We start from the raw sequence: 26,060 nt of genomic DNA on the forward strand, positions 1-26,060 counted from the left end.
TCCCTCCCCATATTGTAGTGTGTATAAACATACTACAGATCTTTTTTTCCAAGTGGAATACAGTATTATGTTGTTGTTTTTTTAACTTGCTGCTCTTACCCAGTCTTATTATTATTAAAGTAGTGTTGCCACAGTCAGAGCTCTTCTCGCAACAGTTCATTGAAAGTATTATCGTCTTATGTTGCAGATCCCAGAAAGGTAGACACCGGGTAAAGTTTAGCACAGATTTATCTTTATTTTCTTATTTTTATTTATTATTTATATATATATATAATGTATGAAGTTAGTTCAAAAACAGAAAAAAATGCTTGCAAACTGCAAGGAATGAACAATGACCAAAACACACTCACGAAAACGCAAGAAACTAATCGTGACAAAAAGGAACTACGGTAAGGCCATTTTCAGACTCCTAGCCAAAAATCTGATTTTTATCCTAAATAGGGTTGAATCCAATTCGGACACTTGCTAAAAACTGTGTGGGCAGTCAGCAAAAAAAATAGATAAAATAAAATTGGAATCAGAGATACCTGTAGTGTGACATCCTTATAGTTTTAGCACTTGCCAAAACCAAAAGCTGAGCGAATTAATACAGGAGCAAATTGTGGGTGTCGCCTCCTTAATTATTTGAGTTTGGTATTAAAATCAGTCCATGTGCAACATTAGTGTTAACTAAACTGCACAGAGCAGCTCGCTGTCTTCCTCTTAAAACATGATCTATGATACATTTTTTTCTCCCCTTTGTTGTTTCATTTAAAAAAAAAACGGTCATTTTCAAAAGGAATGACAAGGATTGGCAGCCATCATGATTCTTAGGCATGACTATTTTCTGTGTCACATTTAACCCTTTCAGGGACAGCGGTTACTACAGTGGACAGTTTCTCATGTTATCAGGTCACAGGGTGCATGAAAGGGTTCATCAACTGCAACGTATCAAATGAACATAATATAGTTCCTTTGATTTGCGTTGTAAACAACAGCCAGTACTAAAATATACCGTACAGAAAAGGCTAGCTGATATGAGTTCCTCGACTCAGCAGCAATGGATCTACACTAGAGTGTATCCACCCCAATCCTTTGTAGAATGGCCTCAAATCTGCTGATCATCTGTGTTCCACTAAACCCACCCCAGTGAGGCGATGTGGCCAAGGAGTGTAAAAAAAAAAGGACATTCAGATTTTATTACGTGGATTTGAGAAGAAAAGCACTTATCTTGGGGTCAGGAATGTGCTGCAGATATGTGCGTGTGAATAATTCAAAAGAGTCTAAAAGTTCTTGCGGGGGAAGCAGATATTGTTATGTGTTATGTTTCACTTGAGGCAGAAAGATGGCACTAGCGGACGACGGATGAATGAAAGCAGGTGCGAAGGGGGAGAACGGCCCTTTACGTGAGGTGAAAGGAGAAGGCAGGAAGTATAGGAATGAAAGACGTATGAAATTTAAAAAAAAGATGTTAAATGAATGACAAGGGGAGATTGTTGGATGAGATGGACTGAAGAGTTACTGTGACACTAGGGAGTGGAGAAAATGTGATCTTAATGGCTTTTGGAGTGTGTGCAGCCAGCCTTTACAAAAAAGAAACATGAATTAAACATGTTTCGATGCAGCGCAGAGGGGCAGGCTATGGTGCGTCACGCTAAACAGCCCTGGCAGAAACACTGACGCTCACCTAGTTCTTCCTTGAAGCGTCCTCACTGATAAGACAGGCAAAGGGAAATATGTCGTCACGCTTCGCACTGAGGTCCGATGTCATCGTCGCCAGCAACAACAAAACCACATTATGGCTTTTCATTATGCCTTTCATTCATCCTCTTATTTTATTATTATTGTTTATGTCCTTTGTTGTTCTTGTGTGCGGGGGAACACTGACAGACTGTGTTAAAAAGAAAGTGAGGAAACGGATCGATTGATTATTTTGATGTGATCCAACGAACATGCTCACTGGAAGTTGAATTGTGTTTAATTGGGTTCGATATGGAGTGCAAAGAAAGTCGCCTGCCACAAAACCTGCCTTATCCTATGTTCTTCTCCACTTTTTGGCCTACACTCTGTCTAATCCTCTCTCTACAAAATGTTGAGAAGTGAAGAATGGCATTTCTCACGAAACTACAAAAGCTCAGCGTCCAAACATCTTTGAAAATGACCCCGAATAGCAAAGGCATATTTTGAATGACAAAACATCATCTCAATCGAAGCACAACATTGTTATTGTGTAAAACCTGAATTTGATCAATTTTCTGAGTGGATTTCATTTCAAGGCTGAAGTGTATTTAATGTTAATGTTGTGGCTGAGATCAGTAGTTTATTCATCTTCCTTCCGAGCCGCTTGATCCTCACTTGGGTCGCGGGGGGTGCTGGAGCCTATCCCAGCTGTCTCCGGGCAGTAGGCGGGGGACACCCTGAATCGGTTGCCAGCCAATGGCAGGGCACACAGAGACGAACAACCATTCGCACTCACACTCACACCTAGGGACAATTTAGAGTGTTCAATCAGCCTGCCACGCATATTTTTGGAATGTGGGAGGAAACCGGAGCACCCGGAGAAAACCCACGCAGGCCCGGGGAGAACATGCAAACTCCACACAGGGAGGCCGGAGCTGGAATCGAACCCGGTACCTCTGCACTGTGAAGCCGGCGTGCTAACCACTGGACTACCGGGCCGCCCCGTGCTTAGTTCCAATAAGTTAATTATCTTTTGATTACAGATTGCTTTGTTGCAAACACCAGACATGCAACTATGGTACAAATTGTCATTTTATAATCGGGGCTTGAGAGACCATCACTGGACTGCCTGTTTGTCACATCAGTCATTCAGAATGAAGGGTCCATTTAGAGATATCTTATGTTGAAGGCTGCATGCTTCAAATGTACATTTGTTTGCTTTCTCTAAATGATTGTCAGCCTCTGGAGCATTTCAAAATGTCTTGCGCAGAATGGCAACTTGTTGTGCTGTTGGGGTTGAAAAAACAAAGGGGTGGGGTCTCTCTCTCTCTATACATACAGTGTATATATACACACACACACACACACACACACACACATATATATATATATATATATATATATATACACATATACATATAAGCTTTATTATGTTTTGATTTGTTTGTGCGGCCTCCTTAAGAATAAAAGAAGCTGTAGTTAAAAACAATCCAGACGAGTGCTTTTTGTTACTTGTTTTCTCACCAGTTACTGGAAGGACTTCAACCTGACTGAGGGCACCTGATTACTTGGATGACGTCAAACCAAGCACTGCAAATCCAGTCGCAAGTTAAATTTAATCAGCCCGATCTGAAAGGGGGAATCAAACGATCAGCTAAGGAGATAGTGTGAAAACTTGACAGCAAGGCGTTAACCATAACTTTGCTTTCACTGCGGTGGTTTGTGCAAAATTGAAGAGCCAACTGACCACCTCATGAAACTATACAATCCACACACGTAAGATGCGGGGCATTTGAACACATTTGCAAACTACAGCCAAAATAAACACATTAAGAGCTCTGCAATTACAATATATGCATTTTTTTTGTAATACACATCAATATTTTGTCAGACTTTTGGATACAATTCTCGTATCTAATTTTGTTGTGCAATGTACACTTTGGTATTACGCTCTCTGCATTTACCATCAATTTAAAGTACGTACAGTATACAAAATAAATAAAATCACAAATTAACATTGAGGACACAACCTACTTTTATTGAATGAATGTCATATTACGAATTATAGGCATTTTGAATGTTTTCTTTGTACACTGAGACATGGGAACTATTTAATTAGTATTATTAAAATGCTGTGATTGCACTGGCTTAGCATTAACGTGTTGTTTTGTTTTGTTTTTTTCCTTGCATGTGTGTGCATGTGTGTGCCTGTGTGTGCGTGCGTGGAGTGAGTCGTAGGGATGCAGCAGACCGGAGGAGAAAGGGGAGGGGGAGGAGGAGGAAGAGGAGGAGGAGGAGGAGGAGAGACGAGCGCAGTCAAGTTTGGATCAGGAAGGAGCGACCCGGCAAATCCACACCAACGCTCCTGGACGAGAGACGCGAGCACAGTGCCACTTCTCAAATCACGTTGGACGATCGACTGATTCCCTCAAAAAGGTGAAGGACAGCGACATAACAACAAACAACATCAACAACAAAAAAAAAACAGATGAGACATGCATCTAGCTGTAAAATGGACTTGGCTGCTTCTTCTCGGGGGTTTGGTGACACAAGGTAAGTAGGATTTGCATTAGATACTTTCAGAGAGGGATGACTACATAGAATGAGCTTTCTTTAAGTTGCGAGAAGTCAGAAAAAAGGTTGCGAGAGTCCATGAAAGTACCGTATCCTGCATATATGAGTGTAAGTCACCAATTGCTGATATGCAAGCTGTAGAAAACACATACGTTATTCTTTTCTGGAGAAAGCTAGATAATTGGTGTTAACGAGGCCATCAAAAATGAAATGCACAGAAGGCAAATGAATTTGGATGAATGCAAATGTTGTTTTGATGTCGTGATTTCAGGAAATTACATACAGATTACAGGATGTAATTCCCTCTTTGCAGCTAATGAGGGAGGGTAGTTGGGGGGTCAGGGTGGGGTGGGGTAGCCTGCTCCGATGTGACCTTCTTGTCTTGTTTTGGAATTTATGTTCTCATGGTTACTCACAGTACAGTGAAGTTGTTGGAAGCCCATCCGTTTCACAGTTTAGAGGTTCTGGGTTCAAATCTCGGCTTGTATGTTCTCACTGTGCTTGTGTGAGTTTTTGTCCGGGCACTCCGGCTTCCTCCAACATCAGCCGTCTTCTAAAGTCAGTTGGGGGAGGCTCCAGCCTGCCCACAGCCCTAAAGAAGACAAGCAGTATCGAACATGGATTTTAGAATTAATTCTGGACCCCTTCTTGATACCACAATCTAGTTGGGAGTAAATAAACAGCGCCTCTGGTGGTCGTGGCCCATAAAGCGTTCCATTTGACCTCAATTGCTTCACCACTAAAGATTTCATTCGTATCAATAAATGAATCTATTTTTATGGCTATGCCTAAATAAATTATGGGTGGTTTTGAAAAAATAAAAATCTTTTGTGGTTGAACTGTAGAATTAAACTGAGGAAAAAGTGAGAAGAAACGAGAACTGATGGTGTACAATTAAGTGAGGGAAGGGTTTTATTTATCTGTGTCTGTGACTGAGGCTGACGGCCTGCATCTGACATATAAATATTCAGCGGAGCGTGCATAGGGTAATTATGTGGTGCCATATCAGTGCATTTGCAAGGGTACTGATACAATGGTACCAGGTATCTCATCTATGCCATGTGGCAGATGGACCTTTTATGTTTTACCATCTTCTGCACATAATTCTTTATTGCATGCAGCCCAGTGGGATGGAAGGTGTGCATATATTTTGCTCTCCATCAACATCATAAAATGATAAAGTACTTTGGATTTTAAAAATGACATACACAGACGGTATATGCCCGCTTCACTATGTAAATGAATCATTCACAAATAGCTAAACTAGTTGAAGTTTTATTCATGATACTGATACATAAAATTGGTTATCACGAAATAATCCAAGCCACACTGATATTGTCAGTATTCTAAATGTGTATGTGTGTGTGTGTGTGTGTATGTGTGTGTGTGCGCACGTGCGTGCCTGCCTGCGAGCGTGTGTGTGTTCCAAATAAACCTGCTGTTACAGTACACCTTTGCCAGTTCTGGTAAAAGTTTCAAGGCAGTGGTGTGACCTTTTTTGTTTGAATGATGAAATGTCCATTCATTCATTTATCCATATTCAACACCGCTCATCCTCAACAGTGGGGAGATGCTGCGGCCTATCCCAGCTGACTTCGGGTGGAAGGCACACAACACCCTGAACTGGTTGCCAGTCAGTCGCATGGTATATACAGAGACAAATGAGCATTCACACCCATATACACACCGTCACTGAGTGGGGACCGATCCCAGGCTGCCCGCACACAAGTCAGGCAAGTGTACCACTACACCATCAGCAACTGATTATGAAATGTTGCCAGTCAATTGCTGGGCACACATCAACTAACAACCATCTGCGGTCACACTCACACCCAGGGACAATTTTGAGTGTTCAACCAGCCTGTCATGCATGTTTTTGGAATGTGGGAGGAAACCGGAGTACCCGGAGAAAACCCACACAGGCACGGGGAGAACATGCAATTTCCACAGAGGAAAGCCGGAGCCGGAATCGAATCCTGCACCTCTGCACTGTGAGGCAGACTCATCAACCAGCCGCCCACTGGGCCGCCCGATTATGAAATGTAGTACTTTAAAACATTTCAATATAGTCAGTGCAGAATTTTAGTGAAAACATTCTCGTCATCTAGTCTTCAGTATTATAATTATGCACAACAGAATAAATGCAATGTAAGAGCAATCCAGTCAACTCTGATTTCTATTCTGCCAGTAGGTGATCCATTCGTCAGTCACAGACAGACAACATTTCATACTAACATTCACAGTCACCGAACACGTGCACGGAATTTGTCAGGACACAATCAAAAGACATTCCAATGAAATGAAAAACTATATTTTTGTTTTGTTTCGTTTGTTTATTGAACATAAAACATATACAGTAATAATTTGACAGAAAGTAAGGTAAGTAAAATAGTAAAAAGAGAAATCAGTCATCATTCAACACAGTTGTAATGTTCAAGGGAGTAGGAAGAAGTAGAGAATTTATCTAGTCCTACCCCGTGTGATAATATATTTGATTTTTAATGTTATATTACACTTATGGTACAAAAGTTGAAAAATGCAGCTCTTCAAATGTGTCATTTCGAGTCCACTTTAAAATTTAATACATGTAGATGAGGTCCTGTTTGCGAACAGTATTTCAATGCATGACTGACGAGCCAGTCAGTGAACTGTGCAACGCAACAATAGTATAGTGTATGTGTGTGTGTGTGGGTGTGTGTGTGCATGGGGTGTATGTAGCTGCACGCTAACAAGGATTATATCACCAGAACATTTATAGAGCAGAAGACAGAACAGAAGGGGCATGGCTAAGCACCGAGCGAATCGCAGACAAATGTGTTGAAAATACCTCATAAACATCTGTCATTATATCTGCCCGATTTCTGAACGCTACTTTTAACTTGGAGAGCACGCCATTCCATTCATTTCAACATATTTACACCCGTTTTGCAACCAAATGCTACGACTAAAGTCTGGTTTTAATATTTTAAGGTCAAAGACGCGTTCTAAACCCCCAGAGAGAAGAATACGACCTTCAGCCTGCTCTAATATATTGAATGAATTATAAATTATTTGGAATTATATAGATTGGAATGATTGTTAGATCGTTGAAAGAATCTATTTTTAGCACGAGTGTTTCTCAAGGGAAATTTGTGCAATTTCTTTTTCGCCTGCTCTTTGCGAGTTGGTAAGAGATGGGTGAGAAAGGCCGACGTGGAATCTGTCAACTGTGGATGTTGATGAATAGTTCTTGACCCTGTTTGACACAAAGTCTGATCACACCGGGAAAGTTGTTGTCACTCACACTGCATTCATGTTAAAGACAGTGAAAGTTGCCTCATCCAATGCATTGACCTCAACTTTCTCTTACTCATTTAAAAGCCTCTGTACACTCAAGCGAGAATGACGCCTAAAAGGCTTTCTGCACACAGCAAGGACTCATCTCCTTCACTAGTGCGTGTCTCTCCACCCTGGCTACCTTTTGCTCCTATTCCCTCCCCATCATCCTCCAGAATGACACCCATCTGCAGCCATTTTTCTTCTCACGATCCAAGTTGACCTCCAGTGCTCAATGCTTGGCTGCGTTAAATACCCCTCATGAGATCTTCACTTCAAGAAACTTGTGCTCCATGTTTTGACAGCTTCGGCACATTATGTTGAATCATTCATGTTGTGGATTTTAAGACATGAACGTAACATCCTTTGCACTTCAGGACATCTTTTTATTCTCCTCTCTGTATTATTTGAACACCATCTTCCTTTTGTAATGGCGTTTTGCGACAGACAAAAAATGTCAGATTGTATGCCATGTGTTTGTTCAATAAGCATCCGGGTCATCACAGATGCTTTCAACTAATTCCAACGAAAGCCCTGCTAGTATTTTGAGATCCACCAGATAATATGCGTGCGAATGTGTGTGTGTGTGTGTGTGTGTGTGTGTGTGTGTGTATTCAGCCAGTGGAGAAACAATCTTGTATCATAAATAAGATAAGATAAGAAAAGATAACTTTTGTTTGTCACACACTGGGGAAATTTGCAGAATTGAGAAATGCAGAAATTGCAAAAATGAGGGGTTAACGGATTAGAAGGCCAATAAACTTACGGTCATTTAACACTGACATTCACTGGGCATTTTATAGGGAACCCCTGAAGGAATTAGCTCAGTGTAAAAAAAATAGTATAATATAAATAGTTTAATAAGTTAAAGCCTAAATTAGCAGCAACTCAAACTCGGCACTGAGATGGTTTGACATGTCGCTCTTTTATCAGACGTGGCTTCATTGCAACATACAACATAATACTGTAGCTGTTACAGGGGAGTCATTTGGGAGTCTGACTGTTTAAAAGTGACGGAAACAATCAGGGAGCGCAAACTAGAAAAAAAAAATGCTAATACATGTCAGCCAACCATATAAAACAGGGACAAGCAAGTGTTATAGATTTGGGAGCTGGACTGTGGAAATGCACTCCCTTATGCCCAGGATTTTTGTATGTTTTATTTCTTTATTGTTTTGAAAAGCAAAAATGTCTTGAATCTGAAAAAAAAAGTATTTAATGCTTTTGACCATAACATTTTTTTCGCAAAATTAACTAAATTAATTTTTAGAGCCAGCAAGCTTTTAACTAGATGAAATCGTATCTCAATAATTGGAAAACCGTGTGTTGCGGTCAATGGTGCCTACCTTGAGTGTCCAATAGGGGTCCCACAAGGCTGCACATTTGGACCATTCTATTTTTCATTCTGTATGAATTATTTACTTATCCACGAAATGATTCACGGCAAAAATACTCACAAAGAAATACATGGCGATAACGAAATAATATATATTCAGCTGCGCTGTCTATGACGATAGAGCCCGTAGAGTCTGTCAGTTTGAGTGGCCACGTTATATAGAATATAAAATTAACAACACGTGGAGAGATAGTGATTCTGAAATTGACGCTCTTAAGATGCAAGCAAGCAGAAAGTGGAGCTCATTTTCGACCAGAATTAAGTGTGTAATGGTTCGCAATGTAAAATGCAAACCGTGTCAAATGTGCGCATTTGTGTGTGTAAGGGAGTGATCAAAGAGCTATTTAGTCAGTTCTGTTTCTGTGAATTAACTAAATGAAGCACCATGATGGTTAATTTAACATCAAGCCTTTATGTAATTACCCAGCGTACACCTTCTGTCTTGTTTTATTGGCTCGAACGTGGTATCATCTTTTTGCATGACACTAATGCAATCTTTGCCTAAAACAGTTCACCTCTTTACCTAACCTTAATGTAACATTTCTAATAAATGTAGTGTACAAGCACAGCATTCACAGAATGGAAACATTATTCACTAACTATTAACTTACAACTTACACATAGACGAACAACCATCCGCACTCACAATCACACCTTGGGACAACTTAAAGCAGGGGTGTCCAAACTTTTTGCCAAGGGGGCCAGATTTTATGTGGTAAAATGTCGGGGGGCCGACCTTGGCTGACATTCTTTACATTGAACAACAATATTGTTCAACAAATTTTAGTAAGCCAGTCTGTTTCACATTTCCATTTTTATTTTAATTTCAACAATCTTAAGAATTTCTTTTGGTTCATTTGAAACAGGTATATCACATGCAACTGCTTATTCACTTGACTTTTTCTTAAACAGAAGTCTCCTGAGTGCAAATTGATTGATTTGAAACATAAAATGTATCACCATGACTTTTCAATAGTCACAAAACCTTTGACTCGAACAACAGGGAAATGAACAAGCAATACACATATCCACAACTGCAAAGATCATTTGAAATATGACATATCAGTCAATATAAACACGGAGTGATGTCTTGTTAACTCGTGAGTGATGCCCTCTAGTGTCTAAATGCTATTACTCATTTAGTGAATGTTATTACTCATTTAGCCACTAGAGGGAAGCAGTACTCTATGACACATCACTCACCAGTCTACGAGACCTCAGTCAATGCAACACGTGTTCCATTGCGCCCAACCTGCGGGCCAGACAGCACTGATTTTATGACAGGGGCCGAGGGCCGGATGAAATTCGACCGCGGGCCGGATTTGGCCCGCGGGCCGGACCTTGGACATGCCTGACTTAAAGCATTCAATCAATCTCCCATGCAGGTTTTTGTAATGTGGGAGGAAACAGAGGAGTACCCAGAGAAAACCCACGCAGGCACAGGAAGAACATACAAACTCCACACTGGAAGCGTGTGTGTGTGTACTGTATATAAACGGTTCGAGGGCCCTGAACCTGATAATTGCCTGTGCGACCCCTGATGGCAAAGAATGTCATTATTTCTTTACAATAACTGTTGATGAGTCTTGCATTGCTTTGGAGGAATTTTGGCTCACTCTTCTTTGCACACTCTCTTATTGGAGAGTTTTTGAGATTGGATTGCTCACACTACGGCTGAATACTCGGCCGTGCCAAAAAACTTGATTTTATTCTTTAGGCCATTCAGAAGTGGTTTTGTGGTCTGGTATGTTTTGGGTCATTGACGACATGCACAACCCAAGGGTGCTTGCTGGAGCTTGAGGGTATAAACTGATGGCCAGACATTTTGCCATCATGTTTGACTGTTGGCATCAGTCGTGTAACTCGGATGTGAAGAGTACTCTCATGTAGGTGTGTGTATTTGTCACCGGGGGTATTTTTTTTTTTAATCTTAAATACATCAATCTGGCCTGCAGTACTTTGAGGTCAAACATGTGCCAAACAATATCCTTCAGCAGTGGTTCACAAAGTGTGGTACAATGAAAAACAGTGAAACGTGATCGCAATGTGTGCAACTGATGTCCGAACTTCTTTTTTAAATGCATATCTAACATACTTTTTTTTCCAATGTATGTGCAACTCCCTCCCATCTTTTTTTTAAGCAGTCTTGCTGAGTACAATTCAGTTGTATTGAAAGTAAAAGTACAATGCATTTGCATTTAATCATTTTCATTTTTTTTAAATAACATTTATTAAGGTAAATTTTTATGTAGCTTTTATGTGCAACATTTTAATTGAATACCCAAGTCGTTTTTTGAATTCCTACGTTCAAGCACAATGTTTATCTTCCAACTGCACATAATGATTTATAATAATTATAATAAATAATAAATTGCACAGACTTTTTAGGAATACATTCCGTGCTTTGTTCTTCATGAACTCGCAGCATAAACTATATAAGTTATTATTTCTTCAGCTTCCCTTTGCCGACTCGACCTCATCCATGAACATTGATTTGATCTGACATTTCCTTTCCAAATTCAGATGCACTTTTATCAAGTACACGTGCTTTTGGCTTGCCTGTCTCTTTTCTCACTGCACCTTCAGACAGCCTTGCATCGAAAGCAGAAGATCGCCTCTTCAGAAAGCTCTTCAGGAGGTACAACCAGTTCATCAGACCAGTGGAGAACGTCTCAGACCCTGTCACGGTGGAGTTTGAAGTTTCCATCTCACAGCTGGTCAAAGTTGTAAGTTAAACTCACACAGACGCTGAATAAATGTGATCATTTATTTAGACGGGTTCTGCTCATGGTATGGCACAGGGCTGGCTCGCTCATTAACTGACATGGGCAGATGCGCTGTGCACTCTAGGTGGTGCCAAAAATCGGGTGAAGATTCACTTTCAATATAATTATAGTCAAAGGATGAATTAAATTGTTTTTAAGGGTGGCTCAGTGGTAGACAGGGGTCACGGGTGTGCTGGAGCCTATCCCAGCTGACTTAGGGCAGTAGGCAGGGGACACTCTGAACTGGTCAATCGCAGGATCCACATAGACCAGGGGTGTCCAAACTTTTTGCCAAGGGGGCCAGATTTTAGGTGGTAAAATGTCGGGGGGCCGACCTTGGCTGACATTCTTTACATTGAACAACAATATTGTTCAACAAATTTTAGTAAGCCAGTCTGTTTCACATTTCCATTTTTATTTTAATTTCAACAATCTTAAGAATTTCTTTTGGTTCATTTGAAACAGGTATATCACATGCAACTGCTTATTCACTTGACTTTTTCTTAAACAGAAGTCTCCTGAGTGCAAATTGATTGATTTGAAACATAAAATGTATCACCATGACTTTTCAATAGTCACAAAACCTTTGACTCGAACAACAGGGAAATGAACAAGCAATACACATATCCACAACTGCAAGGATCATTTGAAATATGACATATCAGTCAATATAAACACGGAGTGATGTCTTGTTAACTCGTGAGTGATGCCCCCTAGTGTCTAAATGCTATTACTCATTTAGTGAATGCTATTACTCATTTAGATAAGATACCTCAGTCAAAGCAACACGTGTTCCATTGCGCCCAACCTGCGGGCCAGACGGCACTGATTTTATGACAGGGGCCGAGGGCCGGATGAAATTCAACCGCGGGCCGGATTTGGCCCGCGGGCCGGACTTTGGACATGCCTGACATAGACAAACAACAATTCACACTTACAATCACACCTAAGGACAATTTCAGAGTGATCAATTAATATACCATGCATGTTTTTGGGAATGTGGGTGGAAACCAGAGAACCTGGAGAAAACCCACGCAGGCAAGAGGAGAACGTGCAAACTCCACACAGGAAGGCCGTTATGAAATGTGATCTGATCTTCAGCTAAGTCACAACATTGCAGTTGAGAAACCCAGCCTGCTCAGAGTCATACAAGACAAAAAAATATGTGTTCATGTTTTCATTGAAGACACAATGTCAACATTCAATGCGGAGTCAGCTAACTATAATATCACAGCAGGAATTATCAATGAGGTCAAGAACAATTTAGGCGTGATTTCAGAAACAAAAATCATAAATCAAGAATGGATTGTCATTTGAGGACATCTAAGAGGTAGCCACTGCAGTTTGGGAAAAAAGAAAAAAAAAAGACGGCCGCAGAGTAAGTTTGTTGAAAAGTGCCTTGGGGTTTCAACACAATAATGGCAAAATGTTGTGTGGAGAGGGGAAAAAAAAACACAGCACACCACCATCAAAATCTCATCTCAACTATGAAGCATAAACAAGTGGGCATCATCGCTTTGCTGCCTCGGGTCTCGAATGCATTATATCGTTGATGAGAAAATTCATTTCCAAGTTAATCAAGAAATTCTGCAGGCGAACTGAAGCCACAGACATCCCTCTGCCAATCGAAGCCTTCTGAACTGGTGCAGTTTTGACCTTAACTCAATTGAGATACTGTGGCATGGCCTCAAGAGACCACACCAGACATCTCAAGACTGTTGGAGAGCTGAATCAGTTTAGTCAAGAGAAATTGTCCAAAATTCTTCTTGACAGTTGTGCAGATCTGAGCTGCAACTGCAGTGCACAAACCCGTTGTTAGAGGTGATTGTCGCCAAAGGATACCCAACCACTTCATTTCATCAGCTGTGATGTTTATTTGGTGTGAAAACAATAGTTGGTGTGGTCTTTTTAAAAAAAATAAGGGTGTTGTCCAGTTTGTTAATCAGATGAACATAAGATCACATTTTATGACCAATTTATGGAGAAATGCAGGTCATTCCACAGGTTTTTTTTCTTGCATTCGCATATGTTTTATTTTTGTTTTTAATGAACGTGGCAATGTCGATTCTGTTGCTGAACAAGTATAGGGAGATCCAGCAGTTAAAATGAAAAAAGAAAAGCTAGCAATAAAACATTATATTCATTCATTCATCTTCCGAACCGCTTAATCCTCACTAGGGTTGCGGGGGGTGCTGGAGCCTATCCCAGCTGTCTCCGGGCAGTAGGCGGGGACACCCTGAATCGGTTGCCAGCCAATCACAGGGCACACAGAGACGAACAACCTTCCACGCCCACACTCACACCTAGGGACAATTTAGAGTGTTCAATCAGCCTGCCACGCATGTTTTTGGAATGTGGGAGGAAACCGGAGCACCCGTAGAAAACCCACGCCGACCCGGGGAGAACATGCAAACCCCACACAGGGAGGCCGGAGCTGGAATCGAACCCGGTACCTCTGCACTGTGAAGCCGACGTGCTAACCACTGGACTACCGGGCCGCCCAAAAACATTATAATTTCATTTATATGAATGAATATATCCAATAAAGCACAACCATGGAAACAAAAACACAAAGCATTTTACACCCAAGCAATTGTACTGGGACAGTGACCCACTTTCTCTTGATGGAATCCATACGCAATATTGGACTCACTGGGAAAAAAATACACACAAGTTCACATCCTTCTCTGCTTCTCTACAGGATGAGGTCAATCAGATCATGGAAACAAATTTGTGGCTCAGGCATGTAAGTATGTGTATGCGTACACTCACACACACATACACATCATACACACTACTGGGTAAAATAATTTGATCAAATTCTCGTGTGGACCACCACAAGAGATGGGCTTTCAATGTTTGTGTGGTACAAAGACACACTTGTCAAATTGTGTGCTTCTCATTTTACTTAGAAGGATCCACAATAGCAGAGGTGAAGAGTAGCTCTACGGACTAATCAGTGTGAAATGCCACTGTTAATGCTTTAGCCCAGGGGTGTCCAAACTTTTTGCCAAGGGGGCCAGATTTTATGTGGTAAAATGTCGGGGGCCGACCTTGGCTGACATTCTTTACATTGAACAACAATATTGTTCAACAAATTTTAGTAAGCCAGTCTGTTTCACATTTCCATTTTTATTTTAATTTCAACAATCTTAAGAATTTCTTTTGGTTCATTTGAAACAGGTATATCACATGGAACTGCTTATTCACTTGACTTTTTCTTAAACTGAAGTCTCCTGAGTGCAAATTGATTGATTTGAAACATAAAATGTATCACCATGACTTTTCAATAGTCACAAAACCTTTGACTCGAACAACAGGGAAATGAACAAGCAATACACATATCCACAACTGCAAGGATCATTTGAAATATGACATATCAGTCAATATAAACACGGAGTGATGTGTCTTGTTAACTCGTGAGTGATGCCCTCTAGTGTCTAAATGCTATTACTCATTTAGTGAATGCTATTACTCATTTAGCCACTAGAGGGAAGCAGTACTCTATGAAACATCACTCACCAGTCTACGAGACCTCAGTCAATGCAACACGTGTTCCATTGCGCCCAACCTGCGGGCCAGACGGCACTGATTTTATGACAGGGGCCGAGGGCCGGATGAAATTCGACCGCTGGCCGGATTTGGCCCCCGGGCCGGACTTTGGACATGCCTGCTTTAGCCTCACTCCATGCATGCCATGACGGCGTTTCCAGTTTTGACTGAAATGTTAAACACAGGACTCAAGGTTGTACCAGTAAAACAAAGCTATTTCAAATGGGTGAAAAGGGTCATTGCTAACAATAGCATGTATCGTCACACAGTTCCTCTCTGCAGGACTTGAGCCACATACACTAAACTCTTGATTTCGCCCTGCCACATACTCATTCAATCGTCATATTTGCTCTCATTGTATGTGTGCGTTCAAGTGCTTTTGATAAGAGCCTAATTGACGCGTGTCGTTAGAGTCACGATTTTTAACTTAGTACATGTCTGTTTGATGGTGATACCATTCATTCAACACAGGTTGTCGCCGCGATTTTTTTTCTCCACTCAAAAATTCATTAAAATTGTCTGTAGAGGTTACTTTTGTTTGTTGAGTCTCAGCTATCTATTGTTAAGAATATCATGAGAGCGGATTAACACCACTGTAACAACTCTCCAGGCGCATCTCCAGGCCTGTTTCTAGGTACGGTATATTCAACTCATTTTGTAAAAACATTCTACTCATGCTGCTGCTTCATACGTTGATCTGAACCTTGTCAAATGAGTTTAATGCATGACGTGCTTTCATACCCTCCTGGTTCGCAAATGTATTTTGTGTCATACAAAATGTTCTGTATATCAGCGGATTTGAAGCGCTTCTATGTTTGCGTCAGTGTGGAATCGGTGGCATTTTATAAACAATAAGGCATCCAGCTCACCCTACCAGGAATTTCATCTCCGGTTTAACATAATCCCAGATAAATGGGAAAGGCAGTGTAGCATGAAGTGGTTAATGAAACGGCTCTCGGGGTGGTACTGGGCATTAATCCGCCTGGCTAATGAAAGACTTCATCTTGATTGGCATGCAAATGGCCAAGACTAATGGATCGTGAAACATTACCTGCAAGGTATGTTGACAGAATAGCAAGTGAATCCTGTCGTTTTGTTGATTTACTTGCTCCATAAAACAGACGCTCAGTACCCGGTAAATGTTATTTTTTGCTCCCAGTTACACAGTACGTGCTTCAAGCAGGCATGAATGCATTAAACCCCCACCATACAATTATTATTTACTTTTTTTTGGGGGGTGGGGTATGTAAATACCGATAGTTGTTTTCTGCAAGAAGAAAGTGCACACTAAGAATAAATACTCATTTAAACTTTTTGTATGCATGTTGGTTTCTTGAGGGGCCTGTACAGCTTGCAGCTTTGACAGCAAAAACAGATTGATCATCGACCTCTCTCGTTGTTTTTCAGATTTGGAATGATTACAAGCTGCGATGGATGCCCGATGATTTTGATGGAATAGAGTTCATTCGAGTCCCATCAAACAAGATCTGGAGACCCGATATTGTTCTGTACAACAAGTGAGCGCGTCAATCCCATTAACCGTCTCTTTGCCACCACGAATGCACACGTCGTGCGAGATTTGAACGACAATGGATAACAACATAGTTTATTCAGCCTCTGGTGCTACATTCTTTACATGTCTCCGAATGACACTAGAACAAACAGACTAAGAATGTATAGCTATACGTCCTCTTTTTATTATCGTAGCTGCCGCAGGAACAAAAATATGCCACCTATTTTATCCTGTTTCTTGTTTGCATGTCGTCTTCAGTATTTAACATGTCATCCTTTAACCTGTGTGTCCTTTTCAAATCGCCATGTCAACGCTGATGTTGTTACACATACTGTACACATGCGCTTCATATGCAGTGCCGTTGGGGATTTCCTGGTGGAGGATAAAACCAAGGCACTGCTCAAGTTTGATGGTACCATAACCTGGATTCCTCCCGCTATTTTCAAATCCTCCTGCCCTATGGACATCACCTACTTCCCGTTCGACTATCAGAACTGCTCAATGAAGTTCGGCTCATGGACTTATGACAAAGCCAAAATTGACCTGGTACTTATTGGATCTAAGGTCAGTGTTTGGGACAATACACGGGGATGCAAAAGTAGATATGCAGTAGTGTCACTTTGGTGAAGTTAGTGACATATGATGAATGTTTTTTTAATTTAATTAAACACTCTAAATTGTCCCAAAGTATGATTGTGAGTCTGAATGGTTGTGTGTCCTGCGATATGCTGGCAACCAGTTCTACTGATTGAAGTCAGTTGGGAAAGGCTCCAGCGCACGCACGGATTAGAAAATGGATGAATGGATTACTGAACACCTATTTGTTTATATTGAATTTAATCTTTCCTTTCTGAAGCATGTGGACACTGATCTAATTAAGTGACAAATGCTTTCAAATATCTGATATTTCCATTTAGATGGTATGAATTTCAGACAGCTAGTTAACTTCAAGGGCGGACGGTGTCGACTGGTTAGCGTGTCGGCTTCTTAAGGCAGACGTGCAAGGTTTCATTCCAGAGGAGTTTGCATGTTCTCCCCGAGGATGCGTGGGTTTTCTCTGGGTACTCTGGTTTCCTACCACATTCCAAAAAACATGCATGGCTGGCTAATGGAACACTCCAAATTGTCCCTTGGTGGGAGTGTGACCATGAATGGTTGTGTGTCTAAGTGTACCCTGCGACTGGCTGTGAGCCAGTTCAGGGTTTTCCCAGGCCTACTGCTCAAAACTGCTGGGATAGGGTCCTCCACCGCGACCCTAGTCCTAGTGAGGATAAGTGGATCAGAAAACGGATGGATGGATGATTAACTTCACAAACTGTCAGCTAACATGATTGAAGCAATTTACAGAAGTAAATATGGCTCTGCGTGGAGGTTTCACTCCTACGGAGCCCCTAAGGGGACATGGAAGGAAAAAAAAAACTTTGCGAGATCTCGCAAAGTAATGCGAGATCTCGCAAAGTAATGCGAGATCTCGCAATGAAAGATTGCGAGATCTCGCAAAGTAATGCGAGATCTCGCAAAGAAGGATTGCGAGATCTCGCAATACTTTATTTATTTATTTATTTTTAATGGTCGTTGACTTGCTTCCGGGTCATCGTACGTGCTTCCGGGTCATCGTACGTGCTTTCGGGTCATCGTACGTGTAAACGCAGACAACAGTTATGGAGTGTGTTCTTTTCCTGCGCGTTGATCTACTTCCGGGTCAGCTTGGCGAATGTTGACTGTCGTGCGCGGCTAATTTGAGCGACTACACACGACATCGGAGGGGGAGAGAATAATGGAGGAGGACTTGGAAAACTTCTTGCGATCAAGAAATGTCGCTCAGGTGGACATTACGCGCATGAAAAGCGACAAGGTGGGCATACACCCATACACTAACATAATAAGCGTAGCAATAGCAAAATGGACACTGGCTCCGACACTCCACTTTCTCTACTGTTAATTTTCTGTTTTGTAAATACACTACTGTAGTGCAAACCGTTTGATTCTTTTGAGAAGTAAGAAAAGCATTACATAAATTCTATTATTATTATTAATCCTAGTAGTAGTCATCGTAGTAGTAATTTGTCATGCAGGCCTCCAAATACAGTGAGAAACTAACTTGGCGGGGAAAGTGAAGCTAGCATTTCAGGGAAAGTGAAGCTAGCATTTCTATATACTCTACCTGTACTGTTGATGTTCTTAGTTCTTACAATAATGACTTTATGTAACACAATTCTAAAAAGACATCACAGTTAGTAAATGTGCTGCTGCTTCCTGATGTATTATTATTATTATATTATGTAATATTGAATACAAATAATGATGACTGCTCTGTACCATCACTCATGTTACATTTGTTAAAAGTTATTATTAATCAAGTCAAAATTTCAAGTATTCATTCTCACAATTTATCTTTGCAGGTTGACATGGAGGTAATTTCTCTGATGACTGAAGAGCAAATGGTCAAATATATCACTTCCTATGGTGATCGAATAGCTGTCCTTTGCTTTTGTCAACAAAAAATGGCAAGATTTAAAAATGTTTCTGCTGAAAAGCCTAACAGGAAGATTGAAATTGGGTGGCTCCATTTTGATAGAAATGAATTCTATCAAGTGAGGACAAGCAATGGTGGAGGAACAAGGCATGCCAACATGAGAAAAACAGCTACTGTGGCTCAGATTTTGGAGTTGGGAAAAGAGCTATTTTTCCCAGATGGAAGCTCAAAAAAAGGACCAGTTGGTGACTTTACTTTTGAGGTCTGCGATTTTAAAAGAAATCCGATTGCTCTCGATGAAACGGTTGGCAGACTCTACGAAAAGACCAAATTGAAGCTTCTTAGATTTTACATTTCCACAAAACAAAATCCTCCAACATGTCAACCGGGTGAATGCAGTGAAGCTCCTTTATCTGTTCCCAACGTGGTGGGAGAAAGTTCACAGAGTCTTGAAGATGGATCTCATCTTGATGCAAATGATGGACACTCGTCTGACAGTGACATCGGAAAACAGGTTTGTGCCATTTGGTGCAATTTTTGTCATGTTGGATTGAAGTAAAACAGAAGTGAAGTCATTTTGCTATTTCAAAAATTTAAAAACATTGTGTCCCAGCAATGAACATGTTCACAATACAATAAAATACATCCTGATTTATATAGCGCTTTCACAACAGTAGCAGCTGTAACAAAGCGCTCAACAAAACAGTTAACATAAAGTAAAATAATAAACACAACACATAACATAAAACACGGACAGTCGTGAAGTGTTTGCTTAAAAATGCATCTGAGGGAAAATTAACAACAATCTTAAACTGGTTCTGAAGTTTAATCCTAATCTGTATAGTTTGCACAACATGTCTTTGTTGTATTTGTTTCAGAGTCTGCATTTGCAAGCAAGATTCAAAAAACAAAAAGGAATTACGGAGACTGGAACAGCAGAAGGGGCAGGAAAACCCCAACCGTCTCATTCAACGCCAACAACAAATAATGAAACAGACATTGGCGAGGGGTAGGACATCAACACAAATGAACAGGATGCCGTTTGGATTAATCTGCCAAATTCCAAAGATTTCTCTGACGCTTGCTTTGACATTATTGACCTAAACAGAGCAGTTCCCAATGCCTCCTCACAAACAGAGATGGAGTCCATCTGTTATGACACATTTGAAGAAGCAGATACAGTTGTATGGGATCCAGATGACAGCCTTGTTATAATAGATCAGGATGAGGCGGCAGTAACCATTGGGGTAAGGTAGAAATACTAACGCGGGTGTTAAAATACATACAAGGTATTTGAGTGTGAAATACTCAGCTAATTAATGACAGTACATAGTTGTACTTCTCTGTTTCTGAAATATATTGTTTCTGTTTTGACATTTCTTAAAATCAGTATGGAATTACTATAACTTCCAAATGATTTTTTGTTTGTTCTGTGGGGAGGTGGGAGACAGGATGATAAAGAGATGTAAAATGTCCATTTGGAAAGACTTGCAGTGTACTGTAAATAACAGTCTTCAAACAGGCTAAGACATTTTATGGGTCATAAAATCATACATTTGTCATTTAACACATTGTTAAATTCATTCTTCAGAGTACTGAGATGTATGGAGGGACTGAACAGGCTTCACAACTCCCGTTACCTTCTGACAATGAACTGGCTTCACAAGTTGTACAGTCCCTACAAGAGGAGGGACCACAGACTGCACAGGTAAGCTCTACTGCAAGTAATCCTGAATGCTTTTTCTAAACTACTTAATGATTTTACACAACTGTTAAGTAATATAATAATACCCATTTCCCACTGAAACAAGTGGATGGTAGTGATCCGTGGCGACACGCAACCAATTGGCATACTGTATTGTCCGTTTCCCATTGACCAACAGAAGGCTATTCTGCGAACAACCATCCGCGCTCACACTCACACCTGGGGACAATTTAGAGTGTACCATCAACCTGCCAAGTATGTTTTTGGAATGTGGGAGGAAACCGCAGTACCCGAGAAAACCCACACAGGCCCGGGGAAAACATGCAAACTCCACACAGGCAGCCGGGATCGAACCCACGACCTCTGCACTGAGGTTGAAGCGCTAACCACTGGACCACCGGGCGGACCACAAACCAAAATACTATATATAATTTCAAAAATACCTTCCATGAAATCATTTGACACAGCTCACTTTAATGTTAGTCTTGAACTGCAATTTTCCCTTGAGTGCTTTCCGTAGTTTGTTGGTCCTTGCCAGGCATTTATAGGACCCGGCAACATTTCAATCACCTCTCTTAGCTCATCCGCCCCTACACACCTGCCCGGCGCCTGAGGTCTGCGGAACAGACATTATTAGAAGTACCTAGAACAAAACGGAGGCTCAGAGGGAATCGAGCCTTTTCCGTTGCTGGTCCCTCTCTCTGGAATGACCTCCCACTGACCTCCCCCTTGGTGCTCATCTTTAAAGCCCACCTCAAAACTCAGTTGTATTCTTTGCCATTTGACTCAGATTTGATCTTAGTTTTACTGTTTGGCGCTATCTACCATCTTTGTTACTGATGTATTGCTTTACTGTTGTATATGTTAGTTGCTCCATGTACAGCACTTTGCATGCAGCAGCGATTGCTGTTTGAAACTGCTCGAGAAAAACAGTTGGGTTGAGTTCATATTTCACCTCTGCTACCTTTTTCATGTTTTTTTAAATGTTTTATTCTTACAGGACAGTGGAACACATCGTTTACCGCAAGACTTGTTCTCAATTTCAAGCAGTCCGCTATCCCCTTCAACCTCACCGAACAATCTAGGAGATCCAAGGACACCATGGCGTGCAGCCATTTGTAGGATCAAGGTTGTTGATGATCTTTTGTCTGTGTTTATGGACTGCAGCATAATGGAATTCAATTTAAAGATTAAGTTTGTAAATGAAAACGCTATTGACGATGCTGGTGTGTCAAGGGAGGCTTACAGTGCATTCTGGGAACAATTTCTTGAACAGTGTGAAGGGGAAACAGAGCGGGTTCCAAGGCTCAGGCCAGATTTCTGTGAGGCTGAATGGCAAGCGGTTGGGCGGATCTGGGTGAAAGGATTATTAGACCATGGTGTCATGCCAGTGAGGCTATCAAAGGCTTTCGTGTTAGCTTGCATCCATGGCATTGACTCAGTTGATCGAGACATCCTAATTTCATCATTCCTTAACTACCTTCCTCCCATTGAGAGGTCAGCAGTTGAGAAGGGCCTCCAGGGCACAATGGAGGAAAGTGATGAAGAGGACTTGCTTGACATATTTACAAGGATGGGTTCCCACTGCCTCCCGCCAAAGAATATCTTACAGCCTTCCATTGAAACAATGGCTCATAAAGCCCTTCTACAAGAGCCCAAATATATTCTTGATTGTTTCGCCACAATATTGCATCTTGTGCATTACAAATTACCGGACAAGGAAAGTGTGTTGTCCTTGTATGATTCAAAGAAGGCCACAGGCAAAAGAGTGTTGCAACTGCTTGAAACAACCAAGACGGTGTTGTCTCAGGGGGAGCAAGCAACCTTTAACTATCTTCAACGTTATGTGAAAAATGCTGATCAAACCAAAGCTGAAAAAATCCTGCGTTTCTGGACTGGTTCCTCTGTCATCTGTGTTGACAAAATTCTCGTATGCTTCAATGGTGAAAGTGGACTCAACAGAAGGCCTGTTGCCCATACCTGTGGAGCCACACTTGAAGTACGATGTACATACAGCTCTTACCCTGAATTCCGCACAGAGTTTGACAATATTTTGTCCAGTAACCACTTAGAAATGGACATCCTCTAAACCTGACAACTCTCCTGATCAGGCCTATATATTTATGTGCATGCGAGTGTGTATGTATACACACACACACACATTTTATATATATGTATCTATAGATATATCTATAGATATCTATAGATACATATATATAATCTATAAATGTGTGTGTATACATAAATGTATATAGATATATCTAGTGTATATATGTCTATATATATATATATATATATATATATATATATAAAAAATCTATATATAGATATATGGTGTGACTTGAAGCATTTTATTGGCTCTGTGGTTCATTTGCACTTTTGAGATGTAAAACATTCCATTTTCTGCACCACTTATTCACATGATGGTTTCAGGCAAGATGGGAGTTTTCAGTTTTACCCAAAGGTCTGAAGTTGTACATTCCATTTAAAATGTTGAGATTAATGTTTGTAAGATTTTGTCAATGTGAATAAAATTTGTTCCAAATCATTCTTAACAGTTTTTTTAAACACAAGAAACCACCTGCTGACGAAAGTGAGGAGTGACAATTACGCAGTCATCATTTGCATGCAGGTGAAGATTCAAAAAAACTTTGCGAGATCTCGCAAAGTAATGCGAGATCTCGCAAAGTTTTTTTTTTCCTTCCATGTCCCCTTAGGGGCTCCGTAGATCTCGCAAAGTAATGCGAGATCTCGCAATGAAAGATTGCGAGATCTCGCAAAGTAATGCGAGATCTCGCAAAGAAGGATTGCGAGATCTCGCAATACTTTATTTATTTATTTTTAATGGTCGTTGACTTGCTTCCGGGTCATCGTACGTGCTTCCGGGTCATCGTACGTGTAAACGCAGACAACAGTTATGGAGCGTGTTCAACCGTTCGTGAGTTTAATAGAATTTTACTTTGAAATCGGCTTGAAATACAAAGACATTAAATCTGTTCTTGATGTTAAGTACGGTTTCCAAATAAGTGAAAGACATTTGAAGCGAGTGCTGAACCAAAGAGGACTATTTCGTCGGAAAACGTTCAATGACTTGGCAGTCCTGGTTGACTTCATTCGCAACCAATTGCAGCATTCCGGACAACTACACGGTTACAGGTGGATGTACAGTAAGTGCAGAGAATATGGACTTCTTGTCAGGAAAGAGGACGTTCGTCTGGTCCTGAAAGAGTTGGATCCGAGAGGAGTGTCGTTAAGGCAAGCAAGACGTTTGAGACGGCGAAACTACTTCTCCAAAGGGCCCAATTTTATATGGCACATGGACTCCTATGACAAACTGAAACCATTTGGAATTTGTATCAATGGGGCTATTGATGGTTTTTCAAGGAAAATAATGTGGCTCAATGCCTACATAACTAGTAGTGACCCGAAGTTGATTGGGGGTTACTACATCGACGTTGTGCACCGTTTGGGGGGTTGTCCTCGAATCGTTCGAGCTGATCTTGGGACTGAAAATGGTCACGTCAAAGGCTTTCAGCGTTTCCTCGTGCCAATACCGCCAGGCAGCACTCTTGACAGTTACTTGGATGGAGCCAGCACCGCCAATCAAAGAATTGAATATTGGTGGCGGTTTCTTCGCAGCCAGTGCATGGAGTTCTGGTTATCCCTCTTCACAGACCTCAGAGACAATGGCTTCTTTGATGGTGGATTTCTGGACAAAAACATCCTACAATTTTGTTGCATGGGACTTATTCAGGTGAGTTCATACATTCTGATAGACTCGTTAATTAAATGTGTATTTTTGTATGTGAGAGTGAGTTGATGGGAAAGTGGACAGGAACACCCAAGAGGATAATGGTGTGTGGTGAAGGTGAAGTAAAAGTTGGGCAGATGTGGTACACATGAGAGGGGAGGAGTGAGACAAAAAAGCAGCTTCACGCTAAAAGTTCTTGCTCATAAAAGCCGATATGACTGTGCAACTCTTATTTAATCTGGCTGTATATTATTTTCAACAGGATGAGTTGGATGACACGGCCTTAGTTTGGAACAGCCATCTCATCAGGCCCTCAAAGAACATGAATGTCCCCAGTGGTCGGCCCAACGTGATGTATACGTTACCTGAACTTTATGGTACAACGGACTTCCTCTCCCCGGTTGACAATGAACAAGTTCAACTGTGCAAAAGCCAGTGTGTGTTTCGTTTGACCATGCCTTGTGATCCAGATGTATTTGCATTGTGTGCTTTTTTAATGGCCCAGTCCGATCTAATGCCACCAAAAGATCCATTTCAGGCTGTGAACTTGTATTTACACCTCAGAGAGGCCCTCACCGCTACTCTTTAAGATAAGAAAACCTTTATTAGACTCGCAATGGAGAAATTCCTAATTCACAGCAGCAAATTTATGAAAGGAAGAATATAAAATATACAAAATATAGGAGCTGCTGGAAAGGCGGCCACTCTCACGGCTGCTGGAAAGGCAGCCACTCTCACTGCGCCATTTTGAAGTCAAAATAACACAACACATAGGACAGACAGCCGTGCAATCTTCACCAATTTTCTGCATACACTTTATAAATTACAGCAATCTGTGTATTGCTTGGTGTTTGGACCAAACTATATTACGGCTCCTCAACTGGTGTGAGAAGTAACATTTACTGAAGCCTGAATTTGACCATTGTCATTTCTTTTATCACTTCACCTTCAAAGGATAATTGAAACACTTTTGATGACAAATAATATATACCCATCATAATTAAAAGCATTGTTGATCTGCTGTTTTTCTACCTGTACAGTATAAGGACAACATATATTATCTACAATATAAAATGTTTGTCTGTCAAAGCATTATCGGTGTAAATAAACATTCTTTCTTGGTTCCCGACTTTATTCACAAATACTTAACCAACGTGGATGCTGGGGAGTATTCCTACATAATTGTACATCATCCCAATTGAATCTTCACCTGCATGCAAATGATGACTGCGTAATTGTCACTCCTCACTTTCGTCAGCAGGTGGTTTCTTGTGTTTAAAAAAACTGTTAAGAATGATTTGGAACAAATTTTATTCACATTGACAAAATCTTACAAACATTAATCTCAACATTT

General features: G+C 40.9%; 3 protein-coding genes across 4 annotated transcripts in view; all 3 read left to right on the plus strand.

Annotated features, from left to right (window-relative positions):
* The first annotated feature begins 3,946 nt into the window (after positions 1 to 3,946).
* The window catches only part of LOC127612590 (neuronal acetylcholine receptor subunit alpha-3-like), a 34,904-nt gene continuing 12,790 nt past the window's right edge, over positions 3,947 to 26,060 (plus strand). The window contains exons 1-5 of one of the 2 annotated variants that reach the window (XM_052083312.1): positions 3,947 to 4,095; positions 11,531 to 11,670; positions 14,411 to 14,455; positions 16,669 to 16,778; positions 17,131 to 17,338. In XM_052083312.1, coding sequence (XP_051939272.1) covers positions 14,429 to 14,455; positions 16,669 to 16,778; positions 17,131 to 17,338 — 345 coding nt within the window. In that variant the 5' untranslated portion in view covers positions 3,947 to 4,095; positions 11,531 to 11,670; positions 14,411 to 14,428. Of the gene's footprint in view, positions 4,213 to 11,530; positions 11,671 to 14,410; positions 14,456 to 16,668; positions 16,779 to 17,130; positions 17,339 to 26,060 lie in introns of both variants that reach the window. The other variant, XM_052083311.1, reaches the window with a different exon arrangement.
* On the plus strand, positions 20,375 to 23,105 carry LOC127612606 (uncharacterized). Its single transcript, XM_052083337.1, has 3 exons — positions 20,375 to 20,497; positions 20,842 to 20,958; positions 21,956 to 23,105. Exons 1-3 carry the CDS (start codon positions 20,390 to 20,392, stop codon positions 23,042 to 23,044), a joined length of 1,314 nt encoding a protein of 437 aa, XP_051939297.1. The 5' UTR covers positions 20,375 to 20,389; the 3' UTR covers positions 23,045 to 23,105.
* LOC127612615 (uncharacterized) lies at positions 23,765 to 25,829 on the plus strand. Its single transcript, XM_052083351.1, has 2 exons — positions 23,765 to 24,709; positions 24,969 to 25,829. Exons 1-2 carry the CDS (start codon positions 23,873 to 23,875, stop codon positions 25,293 to 25,295), a joined length of 1,164 nt encoding a protein of 387 aa, XP_051939311.1. The 5' UTR covers positions 23,765 to 23,872; the 3' UTR covers positions 25,296 to 25,829.

Source organism: Hippocampus zosterae, chromosome 13, assembly GCF_025434085.1.
Source record: "Hippocampus zosterae strain Florida chromosome 13, ASM2543408v3, whole genome shotgun sequence".
Lineage (NCBI taxonomy): Eukaryota > Metazoa > Chordata > Actinopteri > Syngnathiformes > Syngnathidae > Hippocampus > Hippocampus zosterae.

What these genes read in the sequence shown, in the direction of transcription:
- LOC127612606 (XM_052083337.1), top strand. Translation starts at nt 20,390, where the DNA reads ATGGAGTCCATCTGTTATGACACATTTGAAGAAGCAGATACAGTTGTA. An exon ending in AGGCGGCAGTAACCATTGGG is followed by an intron (nt 20,498 to 20,841) that starts GTAAGGTAGAAA and finishes TTCATTCTTCAG; the next exon opens with AGTACTGAGATGTATGGAGG. An exon ending in AGGGACCACAGACTGCACAG is followed by an intron (nt 20,959 to 21,955) that starts GTAAGCTCTACT and finishes TTATTCTTACAG; the next exon opens with GACAGTGGAACACATCGTTT.
- LOC127612615 (XM_052083351.1), top strand. Translation starts at nt 23,873, where the DNA reads ATGGAGCGTGTTCAACCGTTCGTGAGTTTAATAGAATTTTACTTTGAA. An exon ending in GTTGCATGGGACTTATTCAG is followed by an intron (nt 24,710 to 24,968) that starts GTGAGTTCATAC and finishes TATTTTCAACAG; the next exon opens with GATGAGTTGGATGACACGGC.